This window comes from Grus americana, chromosome 1 (genome assembly GCF_028858705.1).
Source record: "Grus americana isolate bGruAme1 chromosome 1, bGruAme1.mat, whole genome shotgun sequence".
Taxonomy (NCBI): Eukaryota; Metazoa; Chordata; class Aves; order Gruiformes; family Gruidae; genus Grus; species Grus americana.
The window spans coordinates 116041044-116058716 of NC_072852.1; the positions used below are offsets into that span (position 1 = coordinate 116041044).

At 43.3% G+C, this 17673-nt stretch overlaps 1 protein-coding gene across 21 annotated transcripts in view; it reads right to left on the bottom strand.

Moving 5' to 3' along the window:
* Positions 1-17673, bottom strand: part of TIAM1 (TIAM Rac1 associated GEF 1) — a 191008-nt gene that overhangs the window by 16839 nt on the left and 156496 nt on the right. For 17 of the 21 annotated variants that reach the window (XR_008578961.1, XM_054839301.1, XM_054839247.1 and 14 more), the window contains 2 exons: positions 17395-17619; positions 7208-7314 (listed from right to left, as the gene is read on the bottom strand). Coding sequence is in view for 20 of the 21 variants with exons in the window: in XM_054839301.1 (XP_054695276.1) it covers positions 7208-7314; positions 17395-17619 (332 nt within the window). In the remaining variant the exon portion in view is untranslated. Of the gene's footprint in view, positions 1-2570; positions 4584-7207; positions 7315-17394; positions 17620-17673 lie in introns of those variants that run through there. The other 4 variants (XM_054839340.1, XM_054839210.1, XM_054839373.1 and 1 more) reach the window with 2 other exon arrangements.

Consider the following 17673-nt stretch of genomic DNA (forward strand, 5'->3'; position numbering starts at 1 on the left):
GAAAAGAGCTGCTGCACTTGATCACATCTCTCTAACCTTCTGTGTCTAATCCTGCCATAGCATCTTAAGCCAGATTTAGTGACTTCCCAGCGCTGCCTCTATAGCCCTCCAGTTCATACTAAAACAGCTGACCTCAAATTAGCCTGTTCAAACAGAGAATATGCGGGGGGCGGGGGGGAGAAAAGAAAAAAAAAGAGCAAGAAAAAAAAGCACATCATCACCTTGCAGTTTGGAGACAGAGCCCTGCCCCCTGAGAGATCACTTCACTCCCACGAGATGGTGGCAACAACCTCATCTGGAGCCTGCACTACCCCACACCTTCGTGATGACCCAGTGCTGAAAAACCTCTGCATTTTTTAAGCTGCACAGTCTTCTCACATGTAGCTATTTTCCCCTCTCAGTGCGCTTACAATGCCATGAAGCCCAAGAGGGGCATTAACCATGCTAGTGACAAGTAAGGGATTTCCTACTCTGAGACAGTTGCTTTCCTTAAAGGTATCTTAAGGTTGTAAATGCTCACCTGAGTGTACCACTGCAAGGCATATTAGTAAAGATACTTATTATGCAAAGGATAATTTTCTTCAGGACACAAGTGTAAGCAACAAATTAACTGTAACTGAGTGTCTATACAAAAATGCCTCTTGGACGCAGTGTATTACAGGAAAATCATTCACCTTCAGTATCTGAAGTTTAACTCAGATGAGGAAGAAAGGAAAAATGTTTTAAGTTGAGTGCAGGAGGAAGCAGTGAGTTGAACCAGTCCATTTCCAACTAACTCAGCTTCTAGTAATGGCACATGTCACAGAGTTAAGATTTATTAGTCAAAGTAATTCCTTTTATTTCTCAGCAAGGTTACACCTCTACTCGCTGTACTCTTAAGTATAAAGCATACCCAAACTTTAAGGTTAAATTTGCATTAAATTTCAATAGGTGTGATCTCGATCCCATCAGCCCCAAATCCACAGTGGCTTCAGTGCAGGCAAAAAAACCTGCCCGAGTTACCTGCTCTGCTGGAAAGCGATGAAGAACAATTACTGTATGTTAATCTGAGCCTGCAGAGACCCCAGATAGGCAGGGTTTTGGTCAGAAATGTTTAGCTTTGTTAGGACTATTTTGTGAAAGAATATTTGAGGCAGACATATCCAGCAGCATTTTGTTTTAAGAGCCAAATGTACGAATAAAAATAGTTATAATGTATAAAACACAGTATGGAATCAAACTCCAAAAATAAATCAAGTGTTTTAAGCAGTTCATGCTTGATATCCCGCAGACAGCTCACCATCCTGCAAACGCACTTGCAATAAGTCGCAGGGAAAGATGGGTCACCCAGAAAGAGAGAGCAAAAATCCACTTACACCATGAAACACCAGCTAAACACTAACAAGCAGTTGAAAATTGGATAACTGTCATACAGGCACACAGTCTGCCCCAGAACAAATAGTTACACCCATATGCCAAAAAGGAAGCGTAGAAGACTTACAATCCTTATCTCCACTTGTGCACACTTAATAAACCGCTCGCTGACTTCAGCCATGCCCAGCTCCAGCCAGCAGCAACCCAGCTCTGCCTCCCACTGCCCTGCCTCGTGTCTTTTTACCTATTTCCCAAGGATCACTCACCCGATACTCTTTGGACAGACAAAGTCTCAAGCACAATAATATTCACAAACCTGTTCTCTTGCTTGTTCATTGAACAAACCATCTTGTTTCATAAGGTAGACAGGATTACATTCAGAAATATTTGCTTTAAAAAAATAAAAGTATCTAGACAGAAAGCAGATGCATATTGTACCCAGGGAGGTTCAGAACACAGCTATTTTGTTAAAAACTCTCAAACAATATCAACAAAAGCCTCTCTGTCCCCATTTTCCTACACAAAGTGGATAGAGTAGGGAAGGTCTGGAACAGAAACAGATCCTTTTATCTCCCAGTGCCAGCTCTGTTTGCCAGCTGTGACAATGATAACACTGACCCAGGATTTCTCTAGGAGAATTACAGCATTGATTCTGCAGGCAATCCCATCTAGCAACCTAAAAATGAGATGGAGGGCTGGCACAACTGGGCTGTAAAGCAAAGTTTACTTTGCAAGTACATTAACCCCTCCTCTGCAGGGGGCTCAGCAGAGGAGCTAAGCTCACATCCTTCCCATGCAGGAGGAGCAAGTCTTTAAACTCATCAAGCATGCTGATGCTGCCCACAGTGGAGAGTTTTGGCTACCTGCCCTATCGTTTTGAAAGCAGAGTGCCATTTCCTCTTGCGCTTACCGTATAAAGACATATGGGTGCCCAGGCATCAGGCAGATTGCCCCCTTGAATGGCATGCAACACCTCTGTTCCGCCAGGGACGGCAAACTCTAAGCAGTACTGATCTCCCAAACAAAACTCAGGCAAATTGCATCCTTTCATGCATTGCCAGGACTGCTAACAACATTGCACAGTAACAAAAAGCCTCTACATGGTATATATGTTACAGCTCAGCCTTGAATTTACAACCTGAAAATTAAAACAGCATGAAAATTCGTTTAACTGCTGATTACTTAGACTAGTCACGTTGCACAGTAGATCTGCTCACCAAATACAGCATACGGTACAGAGAGTCGCCAGCTCTCCCAGCGCTTTCGTTCTTGAGTTTACGGTTAACTCTCCAAAGAGCCGACATCGCTGGAAAGGCAGTATTGCCAGAGCTGTCACTCATCTAGGAGGAAAATCCCAGTTCTCCACATATTCAGCTGATCCGAAAGGTTTTCCCACTCCAGACAGATACTCCGTGCTGCTTACTTGGCATGCAACGCAGAAGACAACTGTATTTTAATAAGGAAGGGCAGTGACCATATTTCTCTAAGCAAAGCCTTTCTGCATGTGTCATTTGCCGCCGTCCTCGTTCGCTCACATCAGCTGAAATTAAGAGCCGGCTCCCAGTCGAAGCTGAGAACTCAACGCTGCTTTTCATAGACTCGTTAAGAGGAAAACTTCAGCAGAGAGGCTGAAATGCAGCAAAGCAGAGGTGAAGGCAGCCCGGGAATACAAATGTCTGTTGTCTGTGGCTGAGCATGAGCCGATTGGCTACGAACGGCACTGCTGAAGAATATTAAACATCTGAAGGGACAGACGCACAGAATTAGAAGAACTTAAAAAAGACAGTTACGCTACTGGAAAACCTACCCCTCAAATCCCTGTTTTAATCCTTTCACATCTATTGCAACACGTTGAAGGTCTTGAGACTTAATTGTGGTCTTGAATAATGCTGCAGAGAGAAGATGACCTATTTTCTCTGAAAAAAAAATACCTCTAAACGGTATAAGCATGTATGCACACAGCCCATTACAGCACGCTCCCCCAAGCACAAGTGCTGCAAGGTAATTAGCTTTTATTTCAGGAGGCAGTCCTTAATTAGAAACAGGGGGAAATGAGTGTCCTGCAATATTTTAACTGATGACAGTTTTAAAAAACACATCCCCAATTAAATTCAAAGAAGCATAACAGGAAAAAATATGCACAAAGACTGATCTTGAGATGTAACACAACAGCTATCTTAGCCTTTGGTAACCTGCAATATTAAGACCTCACACACACACACTCAGTTTTTAGGGTACCTCTTTGAACGTCAATTTATTCTACAGTATTTAAAAGGCCAAAACAGAGGCAAGAAACCATTTAAGAAATTACTTTGGTATGAAATGTTCCCAATATTCTGTTGAACTGGAGACTGACAGGGCTGTCACCTAGATTTCATAAACAGCCAGAAATTTGAATTTACCCGCTAGACGAAAGCAAGCCTGAAGAGGTGGCAGAGAGCAGGCGTTCCTTTCCCCCCACTCCTCTCCCTCCCAGTTCTCTCCTCCTCTTGGCTCCCACATGAAATGGGGAGAGAAAGGAAAGTCAGGAGCCCACCCCAGAGCAGAAGCAACTGGGAGCACAACTCAGGCCACTGCCAGTTGCACGGCTTAAAGGCAAAGAGTTGCACCCAGAAAGGGTACCTGCTTGCTACTGTTTACAGAGATTTCAACCCAAGAGATACTGTATCTAACAGGTCTGGTTGATGCAGGGAAGGCATCATGAAATCAGATAGGGAGCGAGTCCAGAGAACAGCAGCTATCCCATACCACTCCACTGCTGACTATTTAACCCACCTTGGAAATGCGTTTCTACTATTTTATCTGAATAGTTCTACAGACATCTCATTTTTGCTCATTTTAATGAGTCCCTTGACACTAGTGATGGAGAAGTAAATGCTACATTATCAGGTCTTTAGGATATACAGAAGATAAGATTTTCAGAAAAGGGAGGAATCCTCACAACTGCTGGTGTACCCTCCAAATCCTTCACCACCATCAACAGCTTGGAGGCTTTTGCAGATTAAGAAACAAATGCACCACTACTAAGTAAACACACACCCACGTGCACACATGCTGGGCTGGGGGAAGGGAAAGAGACAGCTGGGACGGAGGAGGAGGAGAAGGGAAGACACATTCAGGTACCTCCTGTGTTATGCATCCACCTATGACCTACACGAGAAAGTTACAGGTAAGTCAGAAGGGACCCCGGTTCAGCTTTTGGTAGGATTTCAGACAGCTTACCTTCACGAAAAGCCTACCTGGCCTGTGCTACAAGAGCAGAAGAAGGAGAGTTGCGGCACTGCGTTCCTCTCCTTTTTCAATGAATTATTAACTCTCCCCTAGGATCACTTTGCTGGCTGGAGAGCTGGGAAGTTTCCTCAGAGAAGCTCGGAGGTCTCCTCCTCTGCAGCACTCTGCGGGTATCAGCAGACCGCCAGCACCACGGCACGGAGCAGTGGTGTTTGCAGGATTAACCCCTGCCTCAGGATCATGCTATCGCAAGGCAAAAGACAACCCAAATGCTATTTTCGGATCTTCAGTTGCTAATGCTGCATCTGTGCTGAAAGAAGGGGAACTCTGCATTTAGCTGGGAGGCTCCAGCATAGTTAAAATGGATTTCCTCTGCCACCCAGCAGTGAACAGGTAAGAGTGCACCCGCCCTGCTTTTGCCAAGGAGAAAGCCTCCCTTGAACTCCACCACCCGAGGGAGACTGGAAGCTGTGGCAGTAATGGCGATAGAGGGGAACATGCCCCTCCTGGTGGTACAAGGGCAGAGCGTTTCACTTTCCACGTTCAAAAACAACCCCTGTAAAACAGCGCTGAGGACATCAGCTTAATCTTCTGCTCCATAATCCTAGGAGCATGGAAAGGTGTGGCAGCGCATGGACAGGAAAACACCTTTGCTTTTTTCCTCACCATACCAGCCGGATGGTGACTTTCCGTGGAAAAACATGTGTTGCAGATTCCTTACTCCCCACGCAGATCGGCTTTCCCAGGCACACAGACAAGCAAAGGGATTAGGAAAACCCTCCTGTTGATTGAGCTTTTTTCCCTCCCCTCTACCATATACTGGAATTATCTATAGGCATTGCAGAATAATTTGGGGGTTTCCGTAGCTTTCGTTAGAGAGTAACCACAAAGAAAGCCTACTGAATACAGAGCTCTTCCATGCGAACAGGGACAGCGGCATTCGTGAGTTTGCCAAATTGACCACATTGTATAGATACTATATGTACAAATTTCCTTCTTTTTTTGTGGAAGACCATTTCAAGTAGTTTGTCCTATAACAGAATGGGAAGTAAAATGCCTCATTCCCCTCTATATCACACAAACACAACAAGACATATTTCTGAGTTTTGAAACAAAACATGTACCGATGTCAACATTTACAGAAAGACAGATGTTCCTCTCCTTGGAAGGAGAGACTTGCTAGAGTTACAAATTACTCTTCCAATATACAAATATTAAGCATTAGAGCTGCTAACACACATTTCTCAGTTTAACTAAATCTGCTGAGCCACAGGGCTAATCATGTAATCCTTACACCTCACTTCAGGCAATTACAGCTCTGGAGATCCAGGAGGCAAGACATAAAATGGAACCCCACAGCCTGTTGCTCAGTTCAGAAATAGAAAGCTATGGAAAACACAGCAAGAACATTTATTCCCCAAGCAGCTATGTGTTATGCTCGGTGCTCTTCCACAGCTTCAGTGTTTAACAGAAGAGACTCTTTTCAGAGCATATGAAAATCCCACATATTTACAGTTAAAAATCCCAAAGTTATCAACAAACACTTCCACTTACTGAAGAAGAAATTCTTTGTACTTACAAGAAAAAGTTCGGTAATAAAACCTGGAAACAAACTGTACAAGTAATCACCTTCTCTGCGTGCAAGCTCTGCATATATTTCATGCATAGGAACGTTTTCTCTTATCTGACTTCCACTGTCTGGCTATCAAAGGCAAAACTACAGGCTAGCATGACATAAGAGATCAGGAAACAAGAGGCCAAGGTCTTTTCCTTCCTTTCGCTACAATGACAAGTAGAATAGCACAGGGACCAGCTCAGAGCTCACTATAACACATTTTAGTTAAAACAAGAGCTGAGAAAAAACACACCTGTACATAAGCACAAAGTGAGATCTGATTCTCATTAGGTCATTAATTCTATAGAAAAATAGCTGTATGACCTCACCATCACCTATGCAACCAATACCTAAAAGCAATCAGTGTCCTTAAAATAATCTCACTTGATTCTGCCTCAGAAGCCACTCATCATCACACTTAATGTTGCGTAAATCTCCCCAGCACCAGAGCAAGCCAAACTACCCACCATTGTGAAACCCATCCTTTAATAGATGACAATTAGCAATCCATTTGCACAACCTCTTAGCTATAATTGTAGAGTTTTGCTTCAATTTAAGGTAGATTGGCTATAATTAGTTTGCATTTAAAAACTACCATGTGTGCTATGCTATTGATTTAAGGAAATGCTGTTTAAGTTGTATTCTTCCTATGCCTAGAAAACAAGAAAGAGTAAGAAATCATAATAATGCACCTGATTTTTTGGTTTAACTGACCTGCTCTGGTGAAGGAGGTGATAAACCAGCCCATTTAAAAACTATATGGGAATATTATCACAAGATACTGAAGATGTGAACCAACTCTGGAAAAATGGCACAAGTCTTGCTTAGGAGGTAGTGATGTGCCATAATCAAAGCTGTAATTTGTTACATTCAGTATCTTCCGTAAACACCTTAAAAGTAAGATTAACAGGAAAGATGCTCTAATTGTGTGCAGCTGTGGAGCTAGCACATCAGCTGCGACCATACTATGCTTTCACTCCTTCTCATGTGAAAATGAAACTTTCTCACCTTGCTCATCTTATCGGCCTCATCAGATGACTCCAAGTCTTGCGCTTCTGCCTCCTCCGGAGCTGTCTCAACAGAGCCGTCTGGGTCGCCGCAAAGCGAGTGCCCTGCTGAAATTGAGATGCGTGTGAAAACCCAACCATAACTTCCAAAAATTCAAAAAGCTGGGTGCAGACATGGAGTTTCCATGGAGGACCAGGCCCCATCCTGCACGCACACACATGCCAACAAGACACTATGCCAGAGGCACTCGATGACCTCAGAGGACTACCTCGGTTTACAGCAGGACAGGTTTAACTACAGGTGTAAAAATAAACAGGCTATGGCCAGACACACTATTTAGTTGGAAACTACAAAAGATGATTCAGAGATAAGGCTAAAACGCCACATTGAAATTCTTACGTTTAGTATTAATTTCTTGGCTGGTGAGCAATTGCCTACCTTTACACTTCAGTGGTTTCAAATGAAACTGGAGCATGTGAACGGGCAGGCCATGCCAAGAAGCAAGTCTTGGTCAGGCCTTCCTCCGAGTTAAGTTGAATGTGATGATTTTAAATTGCTTGTGGTTTTGGCCTAACACACCCACTACTGAGTTTCAATGTCAATTTTTAAGGAAACAAACCCGGGTTTAGCAGTTTTTAGGAGTCTATTACATTAACTGAAAATGAACTTTCATTTCCATCAGTACATGGTGACAACTATGCACCCCTACACCTCAGCACTCTTCCGGAGACTATGTTGTTGACACAGCTAATAACTCCTTTGCGACTTCTTGTAAGTAAATGATGAATTGCCTGCAAGTGACAAAAGAAAGAAGATAACTAATCCCAGCCTAAAACTCTGTGCACAAATAACTTTTGGGGCGATCCCATCCTCTGACTCAAATAGCTGTAAGAAGCAGTATTACTACAACTTAGCCAGTCTCCATAGAAAAATGGATTTCATATACATTCAATTTCTAGCAATGGCAAATTATAATGACTAGTGATGGACTCAACTCTGCCAGAAAACTCCTGCATGCCTCAATTGACCTTGAAGCCAGCATAAAGAGATAGTTTACAGCCACTGACTCCAGAGACTGACTCTTTTTCTCTTTCCCCTCAACCCCACAAGGATGAGGTTTTTTCTGCCATGCCACTTCTGAAGCTGGATGGGGAAGGGTGGTTTCTGAGAACGCATCTCTGCCTGCATCCTGTCACATGAATAGGACAGTGAATGTCCCCCCAGGGATCATACCTTTTATTCCATTTATTCTTCAGGTAATGCAGAAAAACATAATCAAAGTTCAATGGATGCAGTAACACAGGAAATCCCTGCCTTTTAAAACTCAAGACTTAACAGACTATATTAACATGATCTTTGGTTGTATTGTTAGTATGGAGCATTTAAACATTTTTGTGGAAAACTGACAATTTTCTGTAGCAGAACAGAATTTTCTTCAAACCAATGTGTTGGGGTTTTTTTGTTTGCTAGCCCTACGAATAGAAGCAGCCCAACAGCACACTATCATATTGCTGGGAGCCAGTGGTCCAGCAGCCATCCCCTCCTATTCACTACCAGGTTGAAACATGGACGTTTTATAAAGATTAACAGTGATTTAGCACATCAGATGCAGCATCATTTCTATGTTAGTCCCATGCTGGCTCTCATGTTACTTGCTATTTTTCAATTAGACATTTCAATTTAGGTAAGTCATGTATATTTGTCTATAAGGAGCATTTGGCTAGATAGCAATGCTGTGAGTGAAAAGGCCACAGTGATGATAACACATACCTGTTATACTGATATATTTCAGTTAAACACTGTGTGGTTTGGCCAAAAAGGCTATAATAGCATGGATGGTCTTTTTAATTCAGATAAAATGGCATTCTGCTTTAAATTCAAGGGATTTCGAAAAAAAACCCAAACCCTGATTACACACATCTAGTATATTTGTTTATATTTATACTGGAATGAAATATATTTCATGATAGAGAAATTATAGCCCGTAAGAAATATGTTTCCTAAATGAATAAATACATTCTGCTGCCCCTTTGCTGCAATTGAAAAGCCACTGCTCTTCCTTCAAGGAGTTTTATGTTAACGCACAATGCTGGTGCGCAAACACATCCTAGGTATGGTTCTCCACATCAAGACTGAGGACGGAGATCCAGGTTTGGGCTCCTCAGTACCCAGCTTTCAGCTGCTGTTCTTGCAAGCTTTCAGCCACCGTTACCAAAAATAATTTGCATGACTGTACAAGATTTCCACTTTATTGAGTCTGGAAATAATTTGGAAAAATTGGAATTCAGAAATCAGAAATAAATTCAGAACATATTCTGCATACTGGGATGGAGATAAATCAGACATCAAATGAAATTGAAAGGACATAAAACGTAGTTCATAGCTGAGCTTCTGGAAGACATACCTCTCTTCTGAAAATATAGGGTTTACCTTTGAAAAAGATGTGCCTGTGAGGGTTGTTTGGCAACACAACATCTATTTGAAGAAGTGTTTTTTCTGTAAGTCAGGTTTTCTGAGCCTTGCCCAGATTTGATCAACTTGGACTATCAGCTTTCTGGTCCTTCTATTAATGCATGAAAAAATTCTTAAAACTCTTAAGCTATCCATTAAAAAATAAAGAGAAAAAATGTGCTATGTGTCATAGTTTGAGTAGTCTGTGTTTTTTCACTGCAATTAATTTCCCATTATAAGCTGTGTGAAATACATCTTACAGCTGTTTCTCACCCCAAGCCAAGGCAAATAATGTTTGTTTGGGGGTTTTGGTTTTTGCTTTTAAGCTACCACTTTTTCTTTTCCTGTATATTAAAACACCACTTAATCTGTTTCCTGCAGTATAAACACTTTTACCCAGTAGACAGCAATCTTTCACTTACGCCGTAATGAGCAGTCACACAGTACATGTGCTCAGGGTATTTCTAACATCTTCAGCTGCCAAAGCCAATGTCGACTTTAGCAGGTTTATCTGCCGGTTGTTAAACAAAGGCAATCGGTTCAATAACACCGCACATTCCTGCCTTTTCATACCTTCCAGTTACCGTCCCATTTCTGTCAGGTTCATTACATCATTTTATTTTTGCCCTGTAAATCTTTATTTAGCTCTGCAAGGAGCTCTGAGGACAACGTGCTCATTTCCTTCTGCAGCACCTGAACACTGCCCAACCACTACCATTTGCTAGGGACGGTAACGCGTGGGCTTCGCTTGACATTAAGGAATTAGAAAGGGAAATCCAAAAAGCAGCAGGAAAAGGGGATCAAATCCATGTGGCCACCAGCACAGATGGAGGTCACACGAGCTCCCAAGTTGCCTCAGCAGTGTAGTATCCGTGACATTATGACTGATGCCCATTAAATAACTCCTACTTATGGCTAGAACTAACAAAATAAAAGGAAGTCTTATATCACTGGAGCAAAGGTGCTGGGGCTTAAAGGCCTGGAGAATCACGTAAAGCTTAAGCACCATGCCAACACTTGGCTAAAATTTTCCACAGCTGTTGCTTCCAATTTGCAGATTTGCTGTCGCTCAAGATGTTAATGAGACTTCCACGATATTTGGTACTGCTCTAAAAGCCTGCTTCTTGGTGCCAGATTATATTTTCTTTTAATGCAGTGGAAATAAATATTCCTAGCCAAGCTCTGTCAGCCGTGGTGCAAAGCTCAGAAGTGCACATCCTACTAACATAAAAAGCAGCATACAAATCAGAAAACCCCGCATCTCAATACCTTATTCCTACGTATGTGGAACAGGCAATACTGAATTTAGTCCTCTCAGTGGCAGCAACAGGGAAGTGCTGGCAAAGGCAGCCATCTGCCAGCATGTTACACGCTGTGGGCCAGAAGCAACAACAGCCTCAGATGGTTAAAAGTTCTGGTTTGTAACTTTAAGGTGCCTCAGTCTCCTAAGCAGGTTGTTTTGAACATACCAGCGCCCCACACAACACCTTGCCTTGTGACGGAGGCAGAGCTCAAGGACTGCTGCAGCTAGCCAGCAAGTCTCAGGGACCGAGGAGCTCGGCCCAGTGTCCTTCCCTGCCCGCCTGCCACCGCTCCCTCCCTGCAAAAGGTGCGTCATGCTCCTCCATCTTTCCTTCACCGATGAAACTCAGCGATACTGGAAGCCAAGCATAGCGATTGCTTTATCACTACGCTTAATCCCACGTCAGAGGGAAATAAGGAGTGACCTCCATCCGAGCTGAAACCGCGGAAGAAATATGGATGAGGCAGAATGTGACTACCCCAGCTGAATCCCAGCCAAGATGCTTGGGTGTCTGGGCTCCTGCGAGAAGTGCCGTGGAGTCCACAACGGCCAAGTGCTTTCGGTGGCTCATGTTTGACAGTCGTCTCAAAAGAAAAGGATATCACTTACTTTGACAGTTGAACAGCAACTTCCTAAACCAGAAAGTGTAATTTCTAAATGCTGCTGGTGAATGGCCCCATTATGACAATGGAGTACCTTTCAAAAGAGAATCTGTCATAAACTAACAATTCTAACACAAATTGTTAGGGAACTATCTCTCAGATTAAATTTTTATTTGAGACAAAATTTCACCCATAAATCTACAATAAAAAGGTAAGCATGCATTTTTTTTCTTTTTTAGAAGAATTCTGGTTAGCTTTGAAACACTGAAACATAAAAGAAGAAAACATAATTTTACACTGGGGTATTCTGTCCCATTGGGCAGACCCGCAGAGTTGATAACCTCTCCAAAGACCCATGAAACCCAGCTACAACTATCACAGTTACAGTCAACTGCACGACCAAAGAACAGAACGAACTGGGGAACGCTGCCTTTCCTGGAGAGCTACAGAACAAGCCCCATAAATCTCTTTTCTTCAGAAAGAACTCTATTGCTTCCCCTTCCACTTCAACTAGGTAATAAATTGCGCAAGTATAGAAAAATCTATGCTGAATGTCATTCAATTCATTCACTTTTCTTGGGAAAAGCACAGATTCAATGAAACCTCCCCCGTACCAACTGTACTGTGGCCACTTTTCACTTTCCCCAGGTCAGGAGGCTAGTCAAACACTTGTAATATGCTCAAGTAGCCCCTTTGGAATAAACAGGAGTTTTCACAGACGTAAAAATGAAGCATGTCCTCAGGGATCTTGGAAATCAGGGACACTGCCATCAGAAAAACCAACCTTTGCTCCTGCAAGTACAGTGCTGCAGCCTCAGGCTCACGGAGCCGGCAGGGGGAGCGGCAACACAGCAAGAATATTAAGATTAGAAATCCGCAAGTCAGGGAACAGGTATGCTTACTGCAGCTAAATTGGAAGTGTCGGAAACCCAAAGCCACAATGCAAAAACGAACGTGTTAATAGCCACGCTGCTTATTTCAACAGCTGCTCTGGCAGTCTTTAGAAAAGACAGGAGTGAGACCTCTGAACACAGCTCTGACTGAAGTGACATCCTTGAGCTTCGGCTTTTAAGCTCTTAGAAAATAGAGCTCGGGAAGAACAGTTCTGCATGTCTCTGACTATATGCACGACCCTCAGATTGCTGCTTCAGCAAATGCCCCTGGAATTGTTAAATTGTTAACAATATTTTTTAACATGCTACAAAAGGTATGAAATTAGTCGTCTGCCTCAGGAAAATAACCCTGAAGAAATTAAGGTTACTGTTAGTCTCAGCTTGTTCTGAAATCCAAATTAATTAGCCTGAGGGGACCTGTGACAGGACGAGGATGGAATGAAAAATAATGGCCATTCTTATAGTGCAAGTTTGTTTCGGTTTTATATCATCGTCTGTAGAGTGTGTGTTAACTTCACCTTCTGGTTCTGCTTTTGGAATGACAAAAGAATAAGATTCCTTAAAAATACCTACCTGCTTCATATCTAGAAGATTAATATATCTATTCAAAACAAGGGTGTACTTTCTTTTTTATCATTTATATATTCTGCACAGTGACTTACATGGCTCTCAGTTATCCCTGCAGAGTTATCCCTCATGCTAGAGGTCTCCAAAATACAGGAGCATGCAAAGCCTAAACCTCAGAAACGCTACCCTAGAGTAAAAAAAAAGGTAGTGAATTGTGGGGAGACCACAAACAAATATGGATACTGCTCCCCACTCCCGTTTCCAAATCCCCTTCTAAAAACAAAATATCTCCTTTATGATTTTGGAGAGATGCAAGGCTGTGTTTCCAGCTTTCAGGCTCTCATTCCCTGGATTGAGTGGAGCAGGCTGGGGAGACAAAACACTCCTCGTGGGGAGGGGAGACAGCTCTCACTGATCCTTTTAGGCAATAAGAAAAACATGCTGCAGGGCTCCAGACAGAATGAGAGCTAGTCCTCCTCAACCAGATTTATGCGGGCTGCATTAGCAGGAGAGAAGACTCAAAGCCAGGAAAAACAATAATAGATGAAAGGAACAAAACTTGTGGCTCTGCAAGCCTGATGCAGCACGAACTCCTAGGGGAAAGTATATATCATACCCAAGATGGTATTTTCCACATCAATTAAAAGATATAAAATCCAAGGTCATTTCAAGAATAACCTGTTAACTAACCACAATGAAGTAACTGCTGCCACAGCACTGATTTGCAGCTTGAGCCCCAACCTCAATATATACAAGATAGTTCCAGATAATGAAACAGCTGTAAGAGACGACGTATTTAACAGGAGCACTGGCAGTCACTTCAGGGAGGTCAGCTCCCAGAAACACAGCCCCGCTTTGCTCCTGGAAGACCTCCCACAGAGTAATAAGGCATTAGGAAAGCTTCCTTAAAAAAAAAAGTAACACGGCATCTTTCTGTTGAAAACACACAGTATGATTTGCCTCACACAAAAACTCTACCCTTTGCTGCCTTCATAGCCAATGAAGAATTGCCAGCAAAGAAGATAATGATAAGACATCAGCGCGATCACTCAACCAGACCCTGAATTTCTGGAGAATGTGCATACAGGTGATTTATACCTGCTGGCATTCTGACCTAGTAATGTTTCAGCCCCCTCTTGAAAAGGAGGGGGCTACACTACTTCAGGACCTAAGAAAAAATCTGCATGCTATAAATAAAGCATACAACAGAAATCACTGAGCTGATCTGCCTAGCGAGCCAAACCGCCAGTAATCAACAAGGACACAAATAAATGGGTCAGTGGGTATTTCATACTTGACTGCTTTCTACAAGAAGCTGTGGAGCTGAGACCAAAAATCTAAGATACAGCCACAATCTCCCAAATAAAAGCATGTACCTCTTTTTAAAATTTCTCATGGATCTCATTTTAGGTAACAAATCTCTGAAAAAGCACAGCGCCACAAGAAGAAAGGCTTCAGTAAAACATTATGTTCTACAAACACCTAAATAGAGAGAAATTGATGGGGAAGATCAAAAAACCTGCCTCCCAATCGCACACTTAGGTGCAGATCCTTGATTTCACTCCCAGCTCAGGCTGTTATCCCAAATTAGCGCATCAGCATTGTTTAGCTTTAAACACCATCTTAACATAGTTCTTCAGAGCTGTGTTTCATACGGCAGTGTTTCAGAAGCTGCCAGACACCTCCACATCTGCTGATGAGCTATTGTGTTGCTTCTGTTGTTTAAAGAAGTATTCCTCCCTCTTTGAGGTGGAATGAAGGTGATTCCTACCTGAACGTCTGCTGTGTTTTGATGGAAAGCAAATGTCAAGAGAGCTCCAGCTCGTGTGCCACCTGTCATATGAAATAAAGAGCAAAGGATCTGACTACAGCACACCAAAAGTCATGGGCAGCTGTACTGAGAGAAATCTGAAGGGAAAAGGAAGCCCTGAAGCTTAGCTCTGGTCCTGGGGAGCTGTTCAAGAAGCAGGTGCTTTGGCCCACCAGACAGTTCACGTGCTCACTGCAGGACATGGAAAAACACGCAGCCATTCCACACCACTGCAAATAACCACAAAATCCCAGCTTGGGAGAAGCTCACAAAGGAGGATAGACATGACTCAAGTCGGGAGCAGCACCAAGGAAGTCGTGTCTACAAAGCAGCAGAGGTGGGAGGTCTGATTTTGCCATGACATGTCCATCAGCCATGTCCTATGTCTTCATTTCACGTGGTGCACGCGGTGTAATCACTGGACAACGTTAAAAGGCAAATGTTAGGCTCTTCAGACACAGTTGGCAAACCGTGCACTCTCTCACCCCCAGCAAGAAAAAGGACCCCTCGGAGACCCTCAAAATAATGATGCAGAGAATTGACAGTGGCAGAGAAACTGCTTGGTGAGACCAGCTGTTGAGACCCCGCGTTACGAAGTGTGACTGCTCTGCCTTAGAAATCACTATGTTGCATAAATACAAAAGTCCCAGTTGCCAATTCTTTGCACCCAGGGCAGACACTCACTTCAGTGAAAAGTTGGGGTATGAGGACTCAGCACTTGGGGTGTCAGGGAAGAGGCACAGGCAAGGACAAAAGGAAGGGGCTGGTGAAGAGTTGGTGTTAAGTAGGAAATGGGGGCATCTTGTGGCCAGCTATAAAAATGTACAAGATGAGCTCGATTTTTCAGCACAAAAGCCTAACTGGGAAAAGTTCAATGAAAATTAAAAGGGAAAAATGTCCTTCTGAAAATGTTTAATTTTAACTGCCTTTGGGGGTTTATCGCATATCTTACATGAGGCTGCTTTATCAGTCCCCTCAGAGATCTTTGCAATAAGCTGTTTTTAAGCTTTCTTGTTCATGCTATTCCACTTGCTATGAATATCACACTCCCCAAAGTCAGAGTAGGGGTCCAGCTTTCCCTTTCCCCACTACATATTCCCATCACCTGAACAATGACATTTTTGCTAGATCACTTTCAGTAAATATTTTAAGCAAAACCAGAGCAGCATCCAGAAACGTTGAAAGGCAGGCTGTACCTCCCTGACCCTTTGCAGGCAGAGATGAGTCAGCTTGGTCCTGAGCCCAAGCAAACTATCTTTCACTGTGGCTCATTTCCTCCAGCTCAGCATCATGTTAATGCGCTCACACTGCTCTTGGGTTAGCTCCAGTCTGCACCCAGACTCATCCCAGAAGCCCCTACATCGAGTAGCAGCAATCAGACAGACATGTACCAGGAGAAGGCTGACTTTAACCCTAGTGAAGTGCATTAACAGCTCCCCTTCCACTCCGGTTTTTTATTCCAAATGCCCAAAACAAAATTGATTCATAGTCGTCAAAACAATTATTTTGACATTTCTGAAACCTTTACTTTGGCGAGAAAACAAAGTATTTTGACATATTCAGACACCTTTTACTTTTGACTGGAAATCAAAATTTACCTCAGCTCAGAGTAGTTTCGATTATCTAGAAACTACTTCTATTTGGCCATTCCATTCATTTTTCCTGTATTTTAAATTATTCTGAAAAATTAAAGCAAGCAGGTACATCCAGTATCCTCTTCTGTTTTCAAGTACAGTGGGCATTTAGAAGCCAGTAAGTTAGCCTTGACTAAGCAGGCAAGAGGATACACGGTGCAGGAGCTTTCCTGCCATCCCAGTGCAATTCCCAACACCTGTCTTACAGCGGTAATGGGCAGCAACCACCAAGGAGGCACTCCTGCCCTTCTGCAGCCATTCCTCTTATCCCAGCACGGGTGCTTGTCCTCAGCCGGTTCAGGAAGCTAAACTAGTGGCAAACAATTCCCATTTGCTATGGATTAATTTTCTGCCAGTTCAGTTCTCCGAACAGGGTAATGTGGTGGGCAGGAATGCCCCTTCCCACCGCACTGTGCTGCGGGACCAGTTAGATACGTTTGGCTGTAATGTCAACCCCTACACCTTTAGGTGTTTTGAACCGGCCTTGTGAGTTATTTCTGCATCTCATCAAACACACAGGGCTTGTCTGCTCCTGGCTAATCCCAGAGAGGGCTAATGCTTATGTCCTCTTCCTTCCCTGCCATACGTATATCCTGTGGGCAAATCCAGAGGTAAAGGCACCTCTTGAGCAGCCCAGAACTGAGCAATCAGTTCTGCAACTCGCTGGAGGCACAGCTAGATGATGTGACATGCATTTGGTGATGACACACGTTTCACAGCCTAACCGTGTTCACAGTCATCCTTCACTGCTACCGCAGATTATACATTACAGTTTTCAGAGCTCCCACATACTATCTGCCCAGCACATTCAGACTGTAATTCCTCTCATTTCCACCATGGAAGTTGCATGCAGGGATCAACGGGGTTACACCAGTACGTTGTAAGCGTGAATCCTCCTCCTGGTAACTTCTACATTGAACCCAATACCTTGGTTGCTCCCAGCAAATGCCAGTGTGCTGTCACTCGAGTCAGATGGGTTTTCCAAGCGACGTGGTGGTGGCTGCATCAGTTTCTGCCCTTCCTCTATCTCAGGATAGGTGCGCACGGTAAGACACAGTGAAGGCTGAACAAGGGCATCTTTCAGCAAAGCTGAGTCCAGATCCTCAGCAGCTTTCTTGTTAATCTCTACAATTTCATCGCCAGCTTTCAGGCCTGCAATGCAGAAAGAAACAGGTAAGACTTGCACAGTAACGTTTCTGTTACCTA